The sequence below is a fragment of the Ursus americanus genome, chromosome 1 (genome assembly GCF_024610735.1).
Source record: "Ursus americanus isolate L20-20 chromosome 1, mUrsAme1.1.p, whole genome shotgun sequence".
Lineage (NCBI taxonomy): Eukaryota > Metazoa > Chordata > Mammalia > Carnivora > Ursidae > Ursus > Ursus americanus.
In genome coordinates, this window is record NC_142127.1 from 46,309,349 (window position 1) to 46,330,470 (window position 21,122).

Genomic DNA, 21,122 nt, shown 5'->3' on the forward strand with positions numbered 1-21,122 from the left:
CCTATTCTCCAAGTAAATCAGTTTAACACCTTTGTTTCTTTGCAAATGCTTTTCTCTTACCATTGAAAGTGTCTTCCCCACAACCAATTTTTCTCTATTGAAATCTCTCTATTCACTTTTTAAAATTTGAGATCCAAGTGAAATTCATGTTTTCTGTGAATGTAACCCCATCATCCATATCAGGAATTAACTATTTCAGGGGCGCCTGGGTAGCGCAGTGGTTAAGCAACTGCCTTCGGCTCAGGGCATGATCCCAGCGTTCTGGGTTCGAGCCCCATATCAGGCTCCTCCACTAAGAGCCTGCTTCTTCCTCTCCCACTCCCCCTGCTAGTGTTCTCTCTCTCGCTGGCTGTCTCTCTCTGTCAAATAAATAAAATAAATAAAATCTTTAAAAAAAAAAAAGGAATTAACTATTTCAGTTATAATACCATAACTCTAATTATTCCTTATTTCTTCCCACATAGATTACAGTTAATATAACTATAAGCTCCTTAAATGAAGGGAATTTGCATTTTAGTTTGTGTATTTAATATAACATTTATAAATTTTAATCATGGGGACTATCAAATATAATGAATGAGTAAATGCAAACAAGGGCATATTGGTTCTTTTTAGTAATCCTCCCCCCCAGGGGCTTCTGGGGGGCTCAGTCAGTTAAGCATCTGACTCTTGGTTTTGTCTCATGTCATGATCTCAAGGTCATGAGATTGAGTCCTGTGGTGGGCTCCATGCTCGGTGGGGAGTCTGATTGAGATTCTCTCTCCCTCTCCCTCTGCTCCTCCCCACCCTTGTGCATGCACACTCTCTCTCTCAAATAAATAAAGAAATCTTAAAAAAAAAAAAAAAACAGTAATCCTCCCTCCCAAAGGAAAAAAAAAGAACAGAGAATAATGAGTTGTCCTCATGTCTTCAGATTTAGGAGTAAGCACATGTATGATATCATGTGTAATTATATAAGTAAAATTAACACATCACAAAAAAGAACCAAATGCATTTTCAGTAATTTTTGAGAGTTATTTATGGTGGCCTATTTTTAAATGAACGCTGCATGGTTTTCAATGAATTCACCTAGAAGAAAGGTACCCAAGAGTTTCCTGAAATAGTTAATCAGTTGTCATCCAGGGCATCTTGCCCTAAGCAAGATCACAACAAGAGGGCCATGTGACATCCAGCCAAAAGACACATGCCACACATTTTAGACAGCACTGGGAGAGAAAATAGAGTTTTTAAATATGATCCTCAGTTCAAAAGGCTGTTCCTTACATGGGTAATTCTATACAGCATTTCCCAAGAGGAGTGTAGCAGGGACGCATTCATTTTATGGTGGTAAGTAGTTCACCTAAGCAATGCTTAAATGTCCAACAATTTATAATAACAAATTTATATGCCACTTTAAAGCGTACCATGTACCTCACAACCAGCCTGAAAATTAGATGATCATCATTTCATTTTATACCTAAAGAAGTAGAGAGAATGGTGTGGTTTGGGGTTCTTAGTTACAAAAAACAGAAGCCATTTTACCAGGTGAAAGAGAAAGGAATTTATGGAATGGCATTAGGTAGCTCATGGAATCTCTGGGAAGCAAGACCCACATGTGGTTACTAACCAGCCAGAGCAGCTTGGCCAGGAAAGGTGCAGACTGAACGGTGCTTGACGATTCTTTAGAGCTGTTTTAGGGGGCACAGCATTGCTCCCACTGCCTCTACTCACACCTATGATGTCGCGATTGGGGAATGGAAACTCTGTCACAGCCGTTTGAGAAAAACCAGACACTTTTATCACTCCATGTGCTTTCCAGTCCATCCAAACCACTGGAAAGTGGCGGCCATCTTCTGTTGCTCAGCCCTGCATCTGTCTTGCCCAGAGGCATCTGATGTGTGGAAACCAGGTCGAATGCTTTTATCCAAGTTGTGAAGGGCCCTGGGAAATTTAGTTTTGGACTTCAGCTTCTTTTACAACTGGCCTATTTCCTGGAAGAAAAGCTAAAGGGGAATTGGAAGAGAAATGGGTTGGAATAGCCAATCTACCAGATCTGCCCTAAAAGGAGAATTGACTTGACTACAGTCACATAGCTAGTAAGTGGCAGACCTCAGATGTCATGTCTTACACTCTCCCCAAGATAGAAAGACTGCTTCATTACGGTACAGATGAGTAGTTCATCTGACCTTCACAGCTTAATTTAAAATATCCTTTAAGGGGCGCCTGGGTGGCACAGTGGTTAAGCACCTGCCTTCGGCTCAGGGCGTGATCCCGGCGTTATGGGATCGAGCCCCACATCAGGCTCCTCCGCTATGAGCCTGCTTCTTCCTCTCCCACTCCCCCTGCTTGTGTTCCCTCTCTCGCTGGCTGTCTCTATCTCTGTCAAATAAATAAATAAAATCTTTAAAAAAAATAAATAAATAAAATAAAATATCCTTTAAGATCCACTGTTTCCTTTTGGCCTAGAATTGTATGAGGTTTAAGCATCATTATTGGTATGGTTTTCTAGATATCTTAATATTGTGAAGGGAGTAGCCTTGTGAATGGAGTTGAATCCTTCATCCTTTCTCAAATTCTCATTAAAAAATAATAACTATGTATTTACATTATGGAACTAAGGATCTCAGGGCCAGAAAGACCCTTGAGCCATGGTGAGAGACACAGCAGCCATGAGTTCATTTCCCCTACTTTCACATTATTCCACGGAAGTAGGAAAAACAAAAAATTTTAATATGACTACATGTAAAAAGTGAAAGGTAGGATATGGCATATAGACCCACACATTACAGTTTAACAGATTCGTGTTCACAGCCAGTTGTTTGTGTGGGTTTTTTTAAGATTTATTTGATTTAGAGAGAGAGCATGCATGGGAGGTGGGGGGAGGAATATGGCAGGAAGGGACAGAGAGAGAGAGCAAAGCAGACTCCCCACTGAGCATGGGGCCTGACTCAGGGCTTGGTCCCATGACCCTGAGACCATGACCTGATCTGAAATCAAGAGTCCAAGGCTTAACCGACTTAGGCACCCAGGTGCCTACATCCCAGGTTTAATTACTACAAACCCACATCCAGGTTTAATTACTCACTAGCTATGTGACACTGGGGCAAGTTGCTTACTCTTTGGGCCCCAGTTTCCTCTTTTGTAAAATGGGAACAAGGATACCCATTTCTTATCATTGTTAGTAACATTATATGTAAATTATAGAGAACATTATAAGTGCAAGTAGAGGCAGAGAAGCAATGATGTGTCCTCTAAGTATATAAATTATTTGTACAAATAGTTATTTGTAAGGCATTTTATGTAGTCCTAGCAAATAGTATTGGTTCAACAGAAACTATTACTTAAAATATTATTTCAAAATACTTAATATCATAATCTTGATTTAACAAGTGAAAAATGAAGTGCTATGCTAATCTACCCAGTCATAAAAATTGTTACACTTATTTTTTAGGAAATCTAGAATATTAATTTATTTCCTCTCCCCTCAGCCCCACACCCTAGAAGTCAATCTGTTTCCCCAAGAGCTTCCTAAAGGCCCCTTTCATGTCCTTGTTCCACAGGCTGTAGATGAGGGGGTGTGGGAGTGGTTACACTTTTGACTGAAGAGATATGAAAGAGAATAATGACAAGTGAGATTTTCTTCCTCTAATTTCTGATGGTTTTACACTTGTATGGCTCATGTGTTTTTCTTTTTCTTTAAGTGTATTTCCTTTCTCAATTGACCTGTTTCCAATTATACTTAGAGACCTTTCCTAAATTCTACTTTTATAGAACTCAAACTGTGTGATGGCCTTCAAATAATATAAGAAGGGAAAAGGAAAGCAAATAACTTGATATCTCTTTAAGAAGTCACCTGTGCCATCTGTCCAGGACTTACTGGAAAAATGACTATTAAAATGCAGTCTTAAAAACAAAAAATAGCCTCAGAATTTCATGAAAACTCATCTCTAATGGGCCAAGTAAAAACATGCTTTGAATGGAACTTTACAGCATTTTAACAGTTTCAGAAACAGCCTGACATCTCCAATATAAAGAAGAACAAACCTCTCACATTTGTAGGTGAACAAAAAGCACAAAATCATTTTTTTACCTTTTGTTGTCATTGGCAAAACCTGTCCTCTACGCCTGTTCAGTTTGTCTAGGATACAAACTTCCTAACTTAAGAAATTGGACTCAAACGCATGTTCTGAAGTCCATTTTCTGCAGGAGAAAGAAAAGGCAGAAAGCAGAAGGAAGGCAAATATGTCTCTGCTTTGGTATAAACTTATATCTATACCCTGTCTGAGAGAGAGAACCATGCTGAAAATGGGGAGGATGTCAAGTTCATCGGTCTCTGACCCACCTTTTCTGGTCAACACTGCTAGAAGGCTGACCGCAGAAGCCTTTCTCTAGAGAGCCAGTTCCCCATGCTAAGGAGACTGGAGGGAGGGCTGAGTTCCGGTGTGGAAAATGGAAGAGTGGGCAGAGAAGGGGTGAAGAGAAGAAAGCACGAAGACTACCAGAAATGGGAGCAAGGAAACATGAGAGCACAGTAAGGAGGAATTGTAGGCAAGAGTTGGAAGAAGAGAGTGGCTAAGTGTGTCAGGTCAGGTCTCACGGCTTTACTCAGAATGGCTTCACGTACCATGCGGATAGATTGCAAGAGTTAAATAGGTGAGGAAATGGAGAAAAGCATGAGAGAGCATTTATTTAGGCACTCTGGATGTGAAATGAAAGAGAAAAATATGACAATAATTGAAAGCGATGCCAGGGTCAAGAGGTTTTTTTATTGTTATTCTCGTCATTTTTCTAAGTTCTTCTAGAGACAAAAGAGCCAATGGCAATGGAAAGACTGAAGATGCCAAGCACTGCAGAGAAGAGCCCTTCATCAAGTGGGTTGAGAAATCATGCACTGGTGCGGAATTTCTGATCAGTGAAAGTTAATGCAATTTTGAAACTAAGAAATTTTTAAGGAGGAAAATGTTTCCAAAAAGACTTCATGGCAGAACTACAACTTGAATTTTTTCCTGTTGACTGTCAATCCTGTGCTTTGTCCAGGAGGCCGTATTGTCTTAGTCACTTTGACAGTGAGACCTTACCTCACAAAATTTAAAGGCTCAGGAGTAAGAATAAAGATGGTGGATGATTGTGGATTCGCTGATGCAGTGGGGAAAGGAGAATAGTGAAGTGACACAAGAATGAGAATTGAACCTCAGAGGCGCTGGAGAAGATTAATGTCTTGAGCCCTCTGTGCCCATGGAATCCAGGTGAGAGGAGTCCAGCGTAGCCTCAAACATATTCAAGAGCTATGTGAGGTGGATTGTGGTAAAGAGTTCAAGGCTCCATAGGATGAACACTGGCAGGCTGGGTCTCTAACCACTGGGAAAATAAGAATCTTTAGCAAAAAGGAAGTTGTAAAAAGAAGGGAATGTATAGAAATGGAGATCTCTAGCCCCAAACAGGATCTGGTGAAGTGAAGCTGAGCAAGAGTTTGGTAAATAACTTGTGGGGAGCAATGCTAGGGATTGAAAGAGGTAAGGACTGTGAAGACCCAATATGGATGACTGAGGATGAGAATGGCAGTCAAGGGCAGTATTTTTCACCTGACTGGCCAGTAGGTACTAATTTAAGAAAATTATACACAAAATCACAGATTTCAAAAACAACACAGTGTGGTTAAAAAGCTACTCTGCCAAACAAAGCTCCTTGTCACCCACGCTTTCCTTTGAGTACATTTCTAGAGCAATTCACAAAGCTGATTCTAATGCTGGAAATTGCAAAGTCCCTAAGCTAAGTGATGAAATGACCATATGCCCTGTAATATGACATTGCAGATAGGTTCTGTTACAACCTAGCTAAGGTTCTTTACAACCTATGAAGGAAAAATGATAAATCTTGAATTGGCCTTGTCTTAAATATCTCTAAAGTAATCATGGGGTAGCCATTTCAGACTATCTTAGTGTACATGGAATGTTAATCATAGCTAAGTAACTGCTACTCAGAGGGCTATTTAGATCTGGTAGATTCCTGATATTCTAAAGTTATATTTGAAAAAAATCTAATTCTTCATCACATTAGTGCTAATAATAGTCATAATATTTCCTCTAGCCTGTGTACCCCTTTTCCACAGAAGTACAAGACCTCTTAATATACACGTTATAAAATGAAATTGAACCTTCTTATGAAAACGGTCAACTGCCACACTTTTTCCCCCCTTTTTGAGTATCAGCCAAGTAAAAAAACTGCTTTTGCACCAGATGTATTGACTGATTGTTGCTCATGAAACATTTTATAGGTGATCCTCTCTGGATTTGTCTTTCATTTACCGTGTTTATATTAATAATGATAATACTCTCAATTCATGTGGCAGTATTTAGCTTAACAGAGTATTTTCAACTACAGTATCTCATTTGATCCATACAGTGCCCCTGCAAAGTATGTCCAGATGTTATCGTTTTCATTGCATAGACAGGGAAACAAAGGCAGAGGGATGCACAGAGCCCAGCGCAGATGACTAAACATCTGAAAGTTGAATCCAGCTCTTTCCGTGCCGTGAGACTGACTGCCTACAAGATCATTTCCATTGACAGCAGCTACACAAAATTATTTTTGGCTATTACGTATTCTGATAAACTGGTGTTGTTTAAAGGGGCATTTGAGTTAGAAAAGGAAACAAACGGAAAATAAGAATTGCAAGTTCTTTTCCATATGATGTTATCAGTTCCTTCGTGGTACTAATATCATTCTTTGAAATATGACCTAAAATATTACTTCTCTGGGATGGGCTAAGAAATATCTCCTAGACATTGTAAATTTTAGATAGCAATACACTAACATCTTCCTGGTTTCTAATAATATCCATTTATATCGGCTTCCCCTCCCCCAAATAATGGGCCAAATGAATACTCTTTTTTGGTATCGCAGAGCTCATCACTTTTAAATTCTCCCAGCTGCTGTTTATATGAGTAGGATGTCTTTCCTCTCATCCTCTGCCACATCTGTAATAAAACATCCTGGCGTTTCTTTCCCAGAGGAGAAGCCCCTGCCCAAGGCCCGACCACATTGCCAGGCTCCCAGGCTCATATGATTAGATAAGTGATGGCTCTGCCCATCTTTAAAAATGTGTCTCATATAAGGCCGTCAAGGCGCCGTATCCATCACTGCAAGAAGCCAAGCATCGTTTAAAATAATGAGACGTCCTCATTTTCATTTTTCCCTGAGAGGATTGTAGCGATGTTTAAAAATTCTCTGAATTCTAGAACTAGGGCAACACATTGATTTGAAGAAAGCTATAATCTTCTCCTCTAATTTGAAGTGCACTTTTTCTGCAATGAAATAGAGTGTAGCTTTCAGAATAGCAAGAGCCCGAAGCCCACACAAAGACATCCTCATCCTGACCACTCCTCTTTCAAGTTGGCCCCATTCTTCTGAGTGCAGGAATTTATTAAGACCTTTTCAATAACTTTCAAGGTACATTGAACTAAAAAAGGAGAAAGGTTCAAATAATCTCTTCCAGATTTGGGAGGGGAATGATTTCGACTGCCAAATCATGATGAATATTACCTTCTGCTTTCTGCCACTTTCTTGTTGCAAATGATCTGTCTATTGGGCAAGTTCAATGACGGGGTCTCTGAAAGGATTCATAATTAAATTTTTTAAAGGAACAAATTAGCTCTTTGTCTTTCTGAGGCAGAAGAGTCAGGACGCTTACTCCTATGAGCGTTCAGGGATTTCGACTTCTGTGGGCGCAGTGCCTTCCACAGCCAAGGAGGCTTACTTCAGAGAAAGGCTAGGAGAGAAAGCCAGCCCTCTGTGATTTGGAGAGATAATCAGTTAGCAAGCTGTATAACATAATGGTTTATGAAATTCTTCCTTCAAGGACCATTATCTAGTGTTAATAGTGCTTTATTTCTTCCTCTCCTGTGCTTATTTAGAGCATAATTACAAGAGTGAGAGGAAGGGAGGGAGTTGGGCATCAAAATAACCATTCGCCAAATTAATGCAGCCGAATAGAATCTCTGGCCTTCGGGGCTCGTTTATCAATTAGTTCTGTTGCGGTCTGAGTTCTTGTATTTCCCCACAGAACGAAGATTCTTTGATTTCCCTCATACACCGGCTCTGAGGAAAGTCATTCGAGATCAAAACATTTTTCAGACAGGATCTCTTTTCCCCTCCCCAGTATCATGATGTGCTGTACAGCCAGCTTCTCATCCATTTCAAGAGCTTTTCATAAACTCGAGTGGTTAGCCCTTTCTCTCCCTGCCTTCGCATTTCTTTACTTTTTTTTTTTTTCTGAATTTCTGTCTTCCTTTTATTCCTCTTTTAACTGGTTAAAATTGGGTTGACTTTTTTCAACGGGTTTCTCTTTTGGACCATGTTTTGAAGTTACTGCATGGATTTTAATGTTCCCACCACTTTTGTAGTGCCATATGGTCTCTGAATATTCAAAATTGTTTCGGAATAATAGGAATGCTGGTAGTTTGAGGTGACACTGTCCTTATTCTCCAGAAACCAAGTCAGTTTCTTAGAAATTGTTGACCCCAACTTTTTGGGAAAGGTGCCAGTGTCCTGGCTTCACTTTCCCAACTAATTATGGGTCGATATTTTTGTGTGTGGAGGGGGGTACCTCAAAGGAAAGAGAAATCAGCAGAAGTACAGGACTGTTTAAAACTATGCCATATTCCTCATGTGGTCTTATAAGAAAAATGAACTAGCTTTTTCTTTAACCTAAAAATAAGCCAAACTTTGTGTCCCTTTACACATTTATGTTTCATTCTTCTTTGAATACTAATTACAAATTTTTCATCCTTTAAAAGTTGGCTTACTAAAACCCGAGACTTAACTGCTCGAATCAAGAACATAAAATGTGAAGAAATGAAGTCTTGTGGAGCCAAGTATTTCATTTTGTTGCTATCCAGGAAAGTAGATGTTATGGATGAAGTTGTGTCCCCCCGAAAAAGACATGTTGAAGTCCTAACCCCCAATACTTGAAAGGTGACCTTCTTTAGAAATAGGGATTTTATAGAGGTAATCAAATTAAAATGAGATCATTAGGGTAGCCCCTAATCTAATATGACTGGTGCCCTTATAAAAAGGGAAGACTGGGACACACAGACACCCACAGGGAAAAGAAAATACTGTGTAAAGGTGGAGGCAGAGATCTAGTTAGTGCATCAATAAGCCAGGAGGGCCAGAGATTGCCAGCCAATCACCAGAAGTTAGAAGAAAAGTATGGAACAGATTCTTGTTCATAGCTCTCAGAAGGAACCACCCCACCAACATCTTCTCAGACTTCTAGCCTTGAGAATTTATGAAACGATACAAGGAACAGGTGTTGGTGAGGATGTAGGGAAAGGGAAACCCTCTTGCACTGTTGGTAGGAATGCAAGCTGGTGCAGCCACTCTGGAAAAAAGTATGGAAGTTCTTCAAAAAGTTAAAAGTAGGGGCGCCTGGGTAGCGCAGTCGTTAAGCGTCTGCCTTCGGCTCAGGGCATGATCCCGGCGTTCCGGGATCGAGTCCCACATTGGGCTCCTCCGCTAGGAGCCTGCTTCTGCCTCTCCCACTCCCCCTGCTTGTGTTCCCTCTCTCGCTGGCTGTCTCTATCTCTGTCAAATAAATAAATAAAATCTTTAAAAAAAAAAAAAAAGTTAAAAGTAGAACTACCCTACGATCCAGCAATTGCACTACAAACTATTTACCCAAAGGATTCAAAAATACAGATTCGAAGGGATACATGCACCCTGATGCTTATAACAGCATTATCAATACTAGCCAAACTATGGAGAAAGCCCAAATGTCCATCAACAGATGAATGGATAAAGAAGATGTAATGCGCACGCACACACACACACACACACACACACACACACACACAGAATGGAATATTACTCAGCCATCAAAAAGAATGAAACCTTTCCATTTGCAACAACATGGGTGGAGCTAGAGTATGTTATGCTAAATGAAATAAGTCAGTCAGAGAAAGACAAATACCATATGATCTCACTCATGTGTGGAATTTAAGAAAGAAAACAGACGAATATATGGGAAGGGGAAAAGAAAAAAAGGAGAGAGGGAAACAAGCCATAAGAGACTCTTAACAATAGAGAACAAACTGAGGGTTGATGGAGGGAGGTATGTAGGGGATGGGCTAGATGGGTGAAGGTGATTAAGGACGGAATTTGTTATGTGAGCACTGGGTGTTGTATGTAAGGGAGGATTCACTGAATTCTACTCCAGAAACCAATATTGCACCATCCGTTAACTACCTAAAATTTAATTTAAAAAAAGAATTATGAAACAATAAATTTACCCAACTTAGGGCACTTTGTTATAGCCACCGTAGCAAACTAATACATATACCTGCTAATACCAATAACCTACCTTTCTATAAGGGGAGGGCATTTGCAAGAGAGGGCAAAAAGGCCACCGCTGGGAAATATGAAGCCAAGAAGATCCAAAGACAAGAGAGAAGCAGAAATCAAAACCTAAAAGGATGCCCCTAATGAAGCCTGAATCCCAAAAAGCCAAGCAAAGAGCCAGAAAGTTAGTGAAAGACTCAATGACTAGACTGGAGATCACAAGGCTTTTTGTTCTCAGCTCCAATGTCTCCCCTTCAGAGAGTGCCCAGTTCATCTAAAGTTGCTCAACTCCCACCTTACTCAGTCGTTATCCCATTGCCCAATTTATTTACATGACTTATTGCTACCTGAAACGATTTTTGTATTCATTTATCATGCATTTATTTTCTGCCTACATTTCCTAGAAAGTAAGGCCGCACCTGTCTTACCAGATTGTACAACAGTGCCTGGCATCTCTAACAAGTGTTCAGTACGTCTCTGACGAACCAATGGAGTAGATTTGGAAATCCAAGGGAAATCAAAACTTAGGGATGTTATATTCCTTGCGACACCAGGGAGTGCAAGGGGCCTGTGCAGCCTTGCCCATGGGTGCAGGGAAGCTGGAGTGACTGCCAGGCCAACTCGTGGCACCCGGGGTGTAGGAAATCAGTACTGACTTGTACTTGCCTGAACCATGACGGAGAAGGACATGAACCTGACACCCCAAACTATGCACAATTTACCCAAGAGATTCTACCCACTTGCTGCTGGACTGACTTCTGACCATACAAGAGGAGAATTTTGGCAAATTTAGGGGATTCTTGAAAAATAAATTACTCAAAATAACAGATTATCCAATGTGATTTCTAAGAGAAACATGTGCTCCTTAAATTGAAAATTCTGCCCCATTAACTTCCTGAAAGGTGAAGGTGGATGGCTACTGAAGGGTTCTGTGAATGAGGTAATCTCTGATACAGCAAGGCCTCTGGGGAGGAAATCTTTCAAGTGTTGGAGAGGAACGTTTCTATTTGGAGGGATTTGTATTTAATGGACGACAAGTTAATGTGTCATCAGCGTCTGTGGTTGTAGTAGGGCTGCTAAAAGAAATGACAAATGCTCTATGCACGACTTTGGATTTTAATACATTAGCGTGTCTGTTAAACAGGACTTTTTTTAATTTCATGAAACTGAAAGAACCCTCCAGAGCATTCTGCTTTGTGACATTCAGCTCCTTCCCTAGAACTTTCAGCTGACATTTTCATTGCATTTTAGTGGGCTTTTGCCTTTGTGTTTTCCAGGAAGAAACCAGAATCCTCTAGCAGGCAATCCATACAGGGTATTCGCTAGACCAAGAAAACCGACTGCAATCCTACGTAGTTAGAAGAATCGATCGACATATGTGCCCTGGACCCCAAGTCATGAACTAATCAACTGACATAATCCCCTCTCCCCATTATATCTTGCTCTTTATATCCTAATACTATCTGTCTATATAGCAACATTTCCCCCGGAAACTCGAAGGATTGGTGATGATCATTAACACCTATAATGTTGTCAGAGATAATGCGGATGTTATTTTTGCCCTTATTTTATACTTAAGGCTACTGAGGACAGAAAGCCACATAGCAAGTTCGGGTGGCTCAAGGAGTAAAACATGGCCATCTTGCCCAACACTAATTCCACCAACATACGTAAAATGATGCTTTAGAGTTAAATGCAGTCTGCTACTACTCTCTCTTCTCTTTGCTTACATTGCTTTTTCTGTTCCAGAGGCATATTTTTGTGCTTGTCTGGCCACCTGAGAAATCTATTTTGTTGTAAGCAAACAGGATGCTTTCCTGCACCCCTCCCTGTAGGTACGCATTATCCTTGGCCACTCTTCAGACTCTAGGCTGATTCTTTTTCCCATTTCAAATCCTGTGTTTTATTGGTGATCGTTTGCATTTACTGGTGCCCAGGATGGAATGATACTGGGCTTACTTTTGTCCTCGTGTCTGAAAAATTCAGTAGAGACAGTGATTCTTTCAGTGTGTGAGTGTGAGTACACGTGTGTGTTTCGGGACTTCAGAGAAAAGGAACTGCAAAGTGTTTCTGAAGCTCTTCAATGGCTGTAGCTCCCTCCCCCCCCCCCCCAGCTTTCATGTGCTCTTTGCAAGTCATCAGTTTTTGCTGATCAAGGATCGCCATAGAACTGGTGTCATGCGGTGTGTAACAAACCAGAATGAACTAGGCAAAAATGCCAGCAATGGACACACAGCTAAGAAAATAAATGTGTGGATCACTGAGAGAAGAGCGACATGCGTTGCTCCCCGCCACCCTGGGCTCTCCCGTGCAAGATTATGCTGTTGTCCTAATGGGCCTGAGGAAGCTGGAGATGACTACTCACCTAGCCACTCGCTAGCTATGTGATCTTGAGCAAGCTACTTTATATCTCTGAGCTTGCATTTTCTCAGCTGTAAAATGGAGATGATACCTCTCTTGTAACACCATAGGAATGAAGCTCTATAAAATACAAGGCATGGAGCGCACAGTGCCTAGCCCAGTATCTGCGTACCACACGCTTTTTACAATGAGACCTACAAAACAATAAATAAAATAAAATAAAATAAAATAAAATAAAATAAAATAAAATAAAATAAAATAAAATAATAAAATAAAATAAAATAAAATAAAATAAAAAGGACCTACAATAACAATGGAAGAAGTTTGCTAGCTAAGAGAAAATGCTCATTCTTCTATGAAAAGTGTTCCTAAATACATAAACTTATTCATGCTCTCACCTATTTCTCTTATATTTCTCCCTCTTTTAGCCCTTTCTTAATCTCCCAAGTACCTGTTATTTATGCACTCCCTTCCCCCAGAAAATCACACAGAAAGGTATCAGAGAAAACAAATTTTCACTTCCTCCTCTGGGGCATAGAACTATGGGAAAAAATAATCCTTAATATGGAAAAATAAATTACTATTGGAATCAGTGGACAGGGTTTGGTGAAGGTAAAATCTTCCCTCGCACCCTTTAGATTGCCAGGTGGGTGACAAGCTACTCAGCTCAGAACAGCTTCTGAACACCACTCACCATCTGACCCCTGCTTATCCTGAGAGCCTGAAACTTCACCTTCACCACCCTCCTCCCCAGCACCCTGTCCTCTTCCCTTCCTCCATGATTTGCAGTCCTGGCACACACCGTGCTTCTCACTTCATGTCTTTGCATAGGCGGTTCCCTCTGCTTCAGATGTCTGGTCCTCATCCAGATAATTCGTACTTGCCCTTGAAGGTTCAGCTTAGATAACTTTCGCGTGGCATCTTCCCCAAGGCCGCCTCATTACTTCAGTCCGGGGTGGGGTGGAGGTGCATGAGTCACATCGCCGTCTGTGGGAACGCGCCTCGTGGAGATATAGTGGGCAGTCTGCACGACCGTGCCCGGTTCGCCCACACCTTGCCCACCAACCCTCCTCTCCTGTGTCCTCCAGTAGCCTCATGAGGAAATTTTCTATCTGTTTTAATCATTTACAGGAAGTCTTTCCTCCTAGACCATGTGTTCCTTGAGGAAGACTGTGGGCTCTACTTGCATTTGTCCAATACCTCTCAGGCACCCATGTGAGCAGTGGCTCAGGAAGAGAGCTTGCAAGGTGCCTCTTCCAGTGACTATTTTTGGTTTACCAGCTTAGTGACAGATGACTCACAGTGTAGTAGGAAAGCATGAAAAGTGACAAGGGCACTAGGATGGTAGCGGCAGGCTTATACGAATCAGATAGCAGCCTGGAACAATGACAGAGAAAAGTTTGGTTTCTAGTGCTACCTTGAGACTCACTCACATCTCGTTGGCATTCGGATGGAGCCGCTGTCTGTATATCCCAAGCGGAGAAGCCCTTTTCTAAACTGCTGCTGGCTTCTCACTTCGTTTCGCTTGCTATTAAAGTTTCAAAGCATGCTGCACATCGTGTCCTTTTTATCAGCTATGGTGCACCTTAGAGCGGACGTTTCCTTCAGGAGCCAAGGATACCGGAGCTTCTATTTAGAGAGTACTTATTATGGGTTGGATGAAGGCCTGCCTGTGCCTAGAGTCATGCTGCTTGAAGCCATTCTAATATTCATTTAGTTAGAACCGTAACCACACTGAGTTACTGCTGGTCTCATATGGATCGTATATTCACAGGCAGCTCTTGGCTTTGACAGGCGGCTGTGTGTTATCTCTGCTATTGCCCATCATGTCTTTTCATTTCATTATGAATATTGCGCTTGGAAGCCTGATTTTCAATCTATAATCCCAGTTAAATTCTTTCAACACAGTCTGTCCATTCAAGTGCATAGTTTTCTTTGAAGCGGACTTTGTTGAAGTTGATATCCACGATCTGTTCTCTCCGTCTTCCAGGGCTACCACATGTTGCTCTAACTGGGAAGGAAGAGACAATTTTTAACATGAATGGACTTTGTAGCCTGGCATATATTTTTTACTGGCATGAGAGCAGCTCAAGTTCTAGAAAGAATTAGAGTTCCAAAGGACAACTTTTTAATGTGAACCAATTAAAGAGTTCTTTCCATCTTCATTGGATCTGTGGCCCGAAGCTCAATTGTGTCTCTTATTATACTCCTGCTGTGTGTACTGACAAGTGTAACTACATAAAAAGAATTGAGAGGGGCCAGCATAATTTCATCAGTGGAACATCAGGGTGAATTGTTGAAAACCCCAAAAAGTGATACCATTTAGATCAACTCCAAAGCGAATGTTGCCAGCTGTCTGAAGGGACCCTTGGGTGATGGTGTCCACGCCCGAGGGTAAGGGTCCTCTTCATCTGAAGCTTCCTAGGAAACTGAGAATTAGGGAGTAACATTCATGAGAGCCAAAGTTAGGAAAGAGTGAGGAAAAGTAGGAAATTACTTGTAGGTCAGAGCCCAGAGAGACCGGTTTGAGCAGATTTTCCAGTGGTCATGCATCCATTTTCAAAGATAGGGCTACAGAAAACAGAGGGATGTTGAGAACAGGCTACTTCATCAGAGCCGAGCCAACAAACACTCAGGCTTAGAAGCGTGGAAAAGAGATCAGAGGCCCTGTGTGAGGCTCTCCTGCTTGGAAGAAGACTTCAGTGTCAGAAGGTATTTAACAGCAAAGAGGTCCTTTTGTGAAGACGGGAAACTCCTCTTTAATTCCTAATGTTCAGTTTACTTCAGGTTCCTCCAGAGTTTATAATCTAATACTTGTTAATTGGGTATGAATATACATAAATAACCTCTATCCAGGGGAGGGAAGGGAGGGTGGTCGTGTCAGGAAGTTTTCAGTAATGGTGGAAATGAATGATTACGTGTATGATTTGAGTCATCGTGGGTAATTCTAACACCCTTACTATGTTCGTGTGAGGATGTAAAGTGACTAAATCTGAACAACAACTGTACTTTCTTGATTTTACAGAGTTAAGAGGAAGATTTATGAGACATGGAACCTTCCATCAGGTTTGGAAGACAGTAAAGGGAATGCAGAGATGCCAGACCACCACTAAGACCCATGAACAATCCTGCTCTCACGCTTCTCTGTCGAACTTTAAGACTTATTAGTAATATGCGGCCTTTGCAAGATGAAAACAAACTAATGCCAAGAAGGCATATTCTTCCATATTTGAAATAGACGTGCTCCCAAGACAATGGCTTCAAAGGTCTCCTGTCTCTATGTTTTGACAGTTGTGTGCTGGGCCAGCGCCCTCTGGTATCTGAGTATAACTCGTCCCACTTCTTCCTACACTGGCTCCAAGCCATTCAGCCACCTAACAGTTGCCAGGAAAAACTTCACCTTTGGCAACATAAGAACTCGACCTATAAACCCACATTCTTTTGAATTTCTTATAAATGAGCCCAACAAATGTGAGAAAAACATTCCTTTCCTTGTTATCCTCATCAGCACCACCCACAAAGAATTCGACGCCCGCCAGGCAATCCGAGAGACGTGGGGGGATGAGAACAATTTCAAAGGGATCAAGATAGCCACTCTTTTCCTCCTGGGCAAGAACGCTGATCCTGTCCTAAATCAGATGGTGGAGCAAGAGAGCCAAATCTTCCACGACATCATTGTGGAGGACTTTATTGACTCCTACCATAACCTTACCCTCAAAACATTAATGGGAATGAGATGGGTGGCCACTTTTTGTTCAAAAGCCAAATATGTCATGAAAACAGACAGTGACATTTTTGTAAACATGGACAACCTTATTTATAAACTACTAAAACCCTCCACCAAGCCAAGAAGAAGGTATTTCACTGGCTATGTCATCAACGGAGGGCCAATCCGGGACGTCCGCAGTAAGTGGTACATGCCCAGGGATTTGTACCCTGACAGTAACTACCCACCATTCTGTTCGGGGACTGGCTATATCTTTTCAGCTGATGTGGCTGAACTCATTTATAAGACCTCACTCCATACAAGGCTGCTTCACCTTGAAGATGTCTATGTGGGACTGTGTCTTCGAAAACTGGGCATACATCCTTTCCAGAACAGTGGCTTCAATCACTGGAAAATGGCCTACAGTTTGTGTAGATATCGCCGCGTGATCACCGTGCATCAAATCTCTCCAGAAGAAATGCACAGAATCTGGAATGACATGTCAAGCAAGAAACATCTCAGATGTTAGGATTTTTACCGATGTAAATACATTTCTTTTCTTTTTTAAGAAATGGGGCCTGGGGTGTTGGTGTTTTACTGGTGTCACCTGGGGAAATGAACCAGTGTAGGGGTTTTGTAAAAAGCTTTTTTCTTCCCTCTCCTAGTTTCTTTCTTGGACTACCGATTTACAAATGTTAGGCTCTGGTCATAGAAACAATACATGAGTTAGAAGGGCCAGATTTCATTCTCAGGTCCTGAGGCGTTGTGTTTATCTCAAAAAGCAACATCCTAACAACTGCTAGGATTTACATACTGTGCATATGAGATAAAAATCTGATTCTGGGAAACCGAGACTCGTGGTAATGTCTTCATATCATCTCTGCAAAAATAAAAGTAAATAACTCTTTTTCAGAAATAATACACAGTCAGGAAGACACACCCAATGTGATTATTAATATTGTATGTGCCGTTACATTGAATTTTTACATCTCTTGCCATGTAATGTGTACAGTATTTGCGGTTCCACCAAGAAATGAACTTAGGCCTGGCAGGGAGGCTGCAGGTCAATAAATGGAAATTTAAACTTGAAAATCAAATATTCTATATGGTTGGAAGACAACTCTGCTTGCTCATCCAAGGATTAAATCTGGTCATCGGGTGGAATGTATATAAAATGCTACTTAAAAAATAAACAAAAGATTTTTTTTTTTTTTTTTTTTTTTGGTCTTTCAGATCAAACATTACCTGGTGCCTCCAAGGAGATTTTGCCAAATGTAATCTCACCTGCTTCCCTCCATATGGTGTTGCTAAGTGCATTTTATCGTTTCTGGCTCAGGAAGGCACATGTGTAGAAAAAAGTTGGTAGGAGGGCAGAAAAACAATAAATTACATGGAGAAAATACAAATTTATGTATGCATTATAACTAACATAAGCAAGCTTAGCAATCGTGTAAGATGCCTCGCCCACACATTTGCAAAGCATGTGAAATCATCTTTCAGTGGGTCCCAATGTTACTGAATGCGTTAGCCCTAAGTTGATGGATGTAATATTCTAACGTCTGAAACATCCAAGTACCTCTAGCAGCAATGCTGTTAGGGGTAGGAGCTGTTCTGGAAGCTCTGTGAGGTTCATGGGAAGGAAAGGGGGGGAAGCTTGGGATCAGTGTCTATTGATACCATCATACTTGTTGGGTCATGTGAGCAAGCATCTTAACCTTGCTGTGCTTCAATATGCTCATTTATAAAATGGATGGAAAAAACACCTACCTCACAGGTGCTGTGAGAGCAAATTGCATTTGCTAAGTGTTTTGAGATCCTTAGCTTAAAAGGTGCTAATGCAATGTGTCATGTGTTATGCCAGATGCTAAAATAATTAATTACAACGATGGTCATCAGTAGTAATAACATCATCTTAAATATAAATTCTGCCAACATAAAGATCGAATATGAACTATCAGTGCATCTGATTCTTCTAAAACTTTGACTTTTCCCTGGATGTCTTAGGTGTTTGGAAAAGCTTCAATATCTCCATCATGTCCTCTGGTTTCAATGAATAAGTTTTTACTTCGGTGCAGTGCTTGATTTCCCGGGGTGCTGAAAGTGAAGGCAGCTGCCTTTCTTTGGGGAGGAGCCTCTGGCTGGAAGCATATCACAATAATTGAATCACATGTTTGCAAAATGCATTATATCCCATCAACTTAGATCTCAGGAAACATTGATCTGAATTCTCAATAAGAACTTTGAGGGCCAGGAGAGCTAGTCCCCCTCTATCAGAAGAAGAATAGGCACTCTGCAAACCCACACATTGCACATCTTCTATTCATTAGAAAACTTCTGTTTGTTTTCATTCAATGACATCCTGCCACTGAAAGAATATAACTTTTCTTTTAACCTGACCTTTAGAAGCTCCCCCTAGAAGTTGATAGCAAACAAGTAAACAAAATGAACAAATGGAAGTCATGGCCTATTTCTTAACAACACTGGATCTCTTATCCCCAGCCCAAAAGAATGCAATAGGAGACAGGTCTTCCTGTCCTTCAGTACATCTTCATCAAACAGTCAGCTGGACTGCCGAGTTTGATTGGAAAACAGCATTAGGTAGCCTGGGGAGAGATGGATCGACACAAGGTGAGCCTCTCTCTAACCCCCAACCCTCAACTGCTATGAGTTCCGGTCATTGGAAAAGTCCCATGACTTGGTACTTGGTTCACGTTTCAGTCACATAGCTGAATCGAGCCTCTGTCTTCTACTATCATCTCGCATTTACCTTATGCGCAGTCAAGCCGCCTTCGTGTCAAGGAATGGCACATTATAAACATCATATATGTACATCTATGAATTGTTTTCTCTGTGTGTGTGTGTGTGTACATTATAAATAGAGCCCTAATCTTTAAAAGGAGCAAAAATCGGAGAATCATATGTCTTAAAGAACTATTTCCTAACTTTTTTATGCTAGGTAGTGCCCATGTGACAAACATGTAAATATTCATCAAAGACCATATGTATATATTTTAAAGGCATTTTTTTTCTTCTTCCCTGTATGTATAGCTAGAATCTGCTTGTTATGTACATTTTCTTCTGCATGGAGCTTGGTGAGGCAAGGCCATTTGTCCAGTGTTTCAATAGCCAAAAGCATGTTTGCCCTTCATTTTTTTGAATGTTCAAAAAAAAAAAATGTTTAAGTCAAGTGATCAGGAAAAAAAAGCTCTAATTTTCTACTTTTCTTAATTTTATGATGCTGGCCAAATTATGGTTTCAATTATTTAAGCCATTTTTAAATGTATTTTCATTTCTCTTATATAAAATAATGTTTCAGACAGTATTGTACCAGGAGTTGTTCAGACAATTTTTACAAAAACCTTCTGACTGTCCCCCTACCTGTTTTGTTCATTATGCATTGGATAACAAAAGGTATCATATATTCAGTGTCTGTATTCTTAAGATTTCTTTTAAAAATTTATTTTTGGAAAAAAAGTTTTACCTTTGCTGGCTAGTTTGCGTGGCTTTGGGTCTTCTTATATTGGACCAAATGCCAGTTTCAACATATAATATTGTATTTTTAAATAACCAGAATCAAAATTTGAAGATCATTTTTGATTTGGATTAAATTCAGAAGAACAAAACCCCTTTGTGTGTTGATATGGGGGAAACAAACTCTTGACGGAGACGCTAAGGAAGGAGTTTTTCAATCAAATCTCTTCTATCAAAAGACAATGAACATTTACATGAAGCTTCTGGGATTCATTTTCTACCTTTCCTAATATGTGGGTTTAGTGGGGGAATTGATTATGTCATTTCTTCTGTAAAGGTGAGGATAGTTTTTATAAGCAACAAAGTAACTTGTGAATGAAAGAAGTAATTTACTAGAACCGCTTGTTGATGATAATTGACATTTAGGTATATCGTTATATATGAATGATGGTTTATTTATGTATTTATTTGTCAGAATTGTACATACTATTTCGCCAAACGTAATTGTCTGTAAAAGTGCACTCTCCAGGTTTGTAGTACTATTTAGGGGTACATGGGTTGCCAATCAAGCTGCTAATCAGAATACTATTTTTTGTATTAATGTTATAAAACTGAAAAATGACAACTAGATGCTGAAGATGTCTTTACATTCAGTTTCTTCACCTTCCTCTTGAAATGTAAACTGTTGATTGAAAGCACGATGCCGATGTATAAGGCCCATCTGTCATGAGGAAGATTATGGTTCCATAAAGCTGATTTTTTTAAACTATTGGGACAAATAAACAGAAGGACAACATATTTTCCACTTTGCTTCTTTTCTGAAAGAGTCTCTTTGGTGGGTTGTGATCATTAAAATTAGCCAACGCCCTGTTGTTTACCATTAACCTTCTCTTCAACCTCAATACAGGTCGTAGCTCACATCGTTCAGAGCCCGTCCCCAGAGCCCACTGCAGCGTTAACAGTCAGCTTGGTGATGGTTTGGTCCATAGATCAGGGGCTGCTCCAGGATTTAGGAAACTGGTGTCTCCCTTGCCCCTTGGTGGCCTCAGGAAAGTCTCTGTTTAAAATTCTATGCGTTGAACATGTCACTGAATTCCAATTCAGAGAGCATTATATTGATAATGTGCTTGGTGAATTAGGACATATTAAATTCAAGGCAAAACTGTCATGCGTCCCCCACATGTATCCTTTGGAATACTGCACACTATTTTAAAAGTTTGCTCAGACTGGAAAAATGCTATTCAGGCATTCTTTACAGCAGACAAAT

At 40.5% G+C, this 21,122-nt stretch overlaps 1 protein-coding gene across 2 annotated transcripts in view; it reads left to right on the plus strand.

The window, feature by feature from the left end:
* B3GALT1 (beta-1,3-galactosyltransferase 1) overlaps window positions 1-20,653 on the plus strand; it is a 512,358-nt gene extending 491,705 nt beyond the window's left edge. For both annotated transcript variants that reach the window (XM_087861203.1, XM_045783434.2), the window contains one exon: window positions 15,704-20,653. In XM_087861203.1, the coding sequence (XP_087717329.1) occupies window positions 15,933-16,913 (981 nt within the window). In that variant the 5' untranslated portion in view covers window positions 15,704-15,932 and the 3' untranslated portion in view covers window positions 16,914-20,653. The remainder of the gene's footprint in view (window positions 1-15,703) is intronic.
* The last annotated feature ends 469 nt before the right edge of the window (window positions 20,654-21,122 follow it).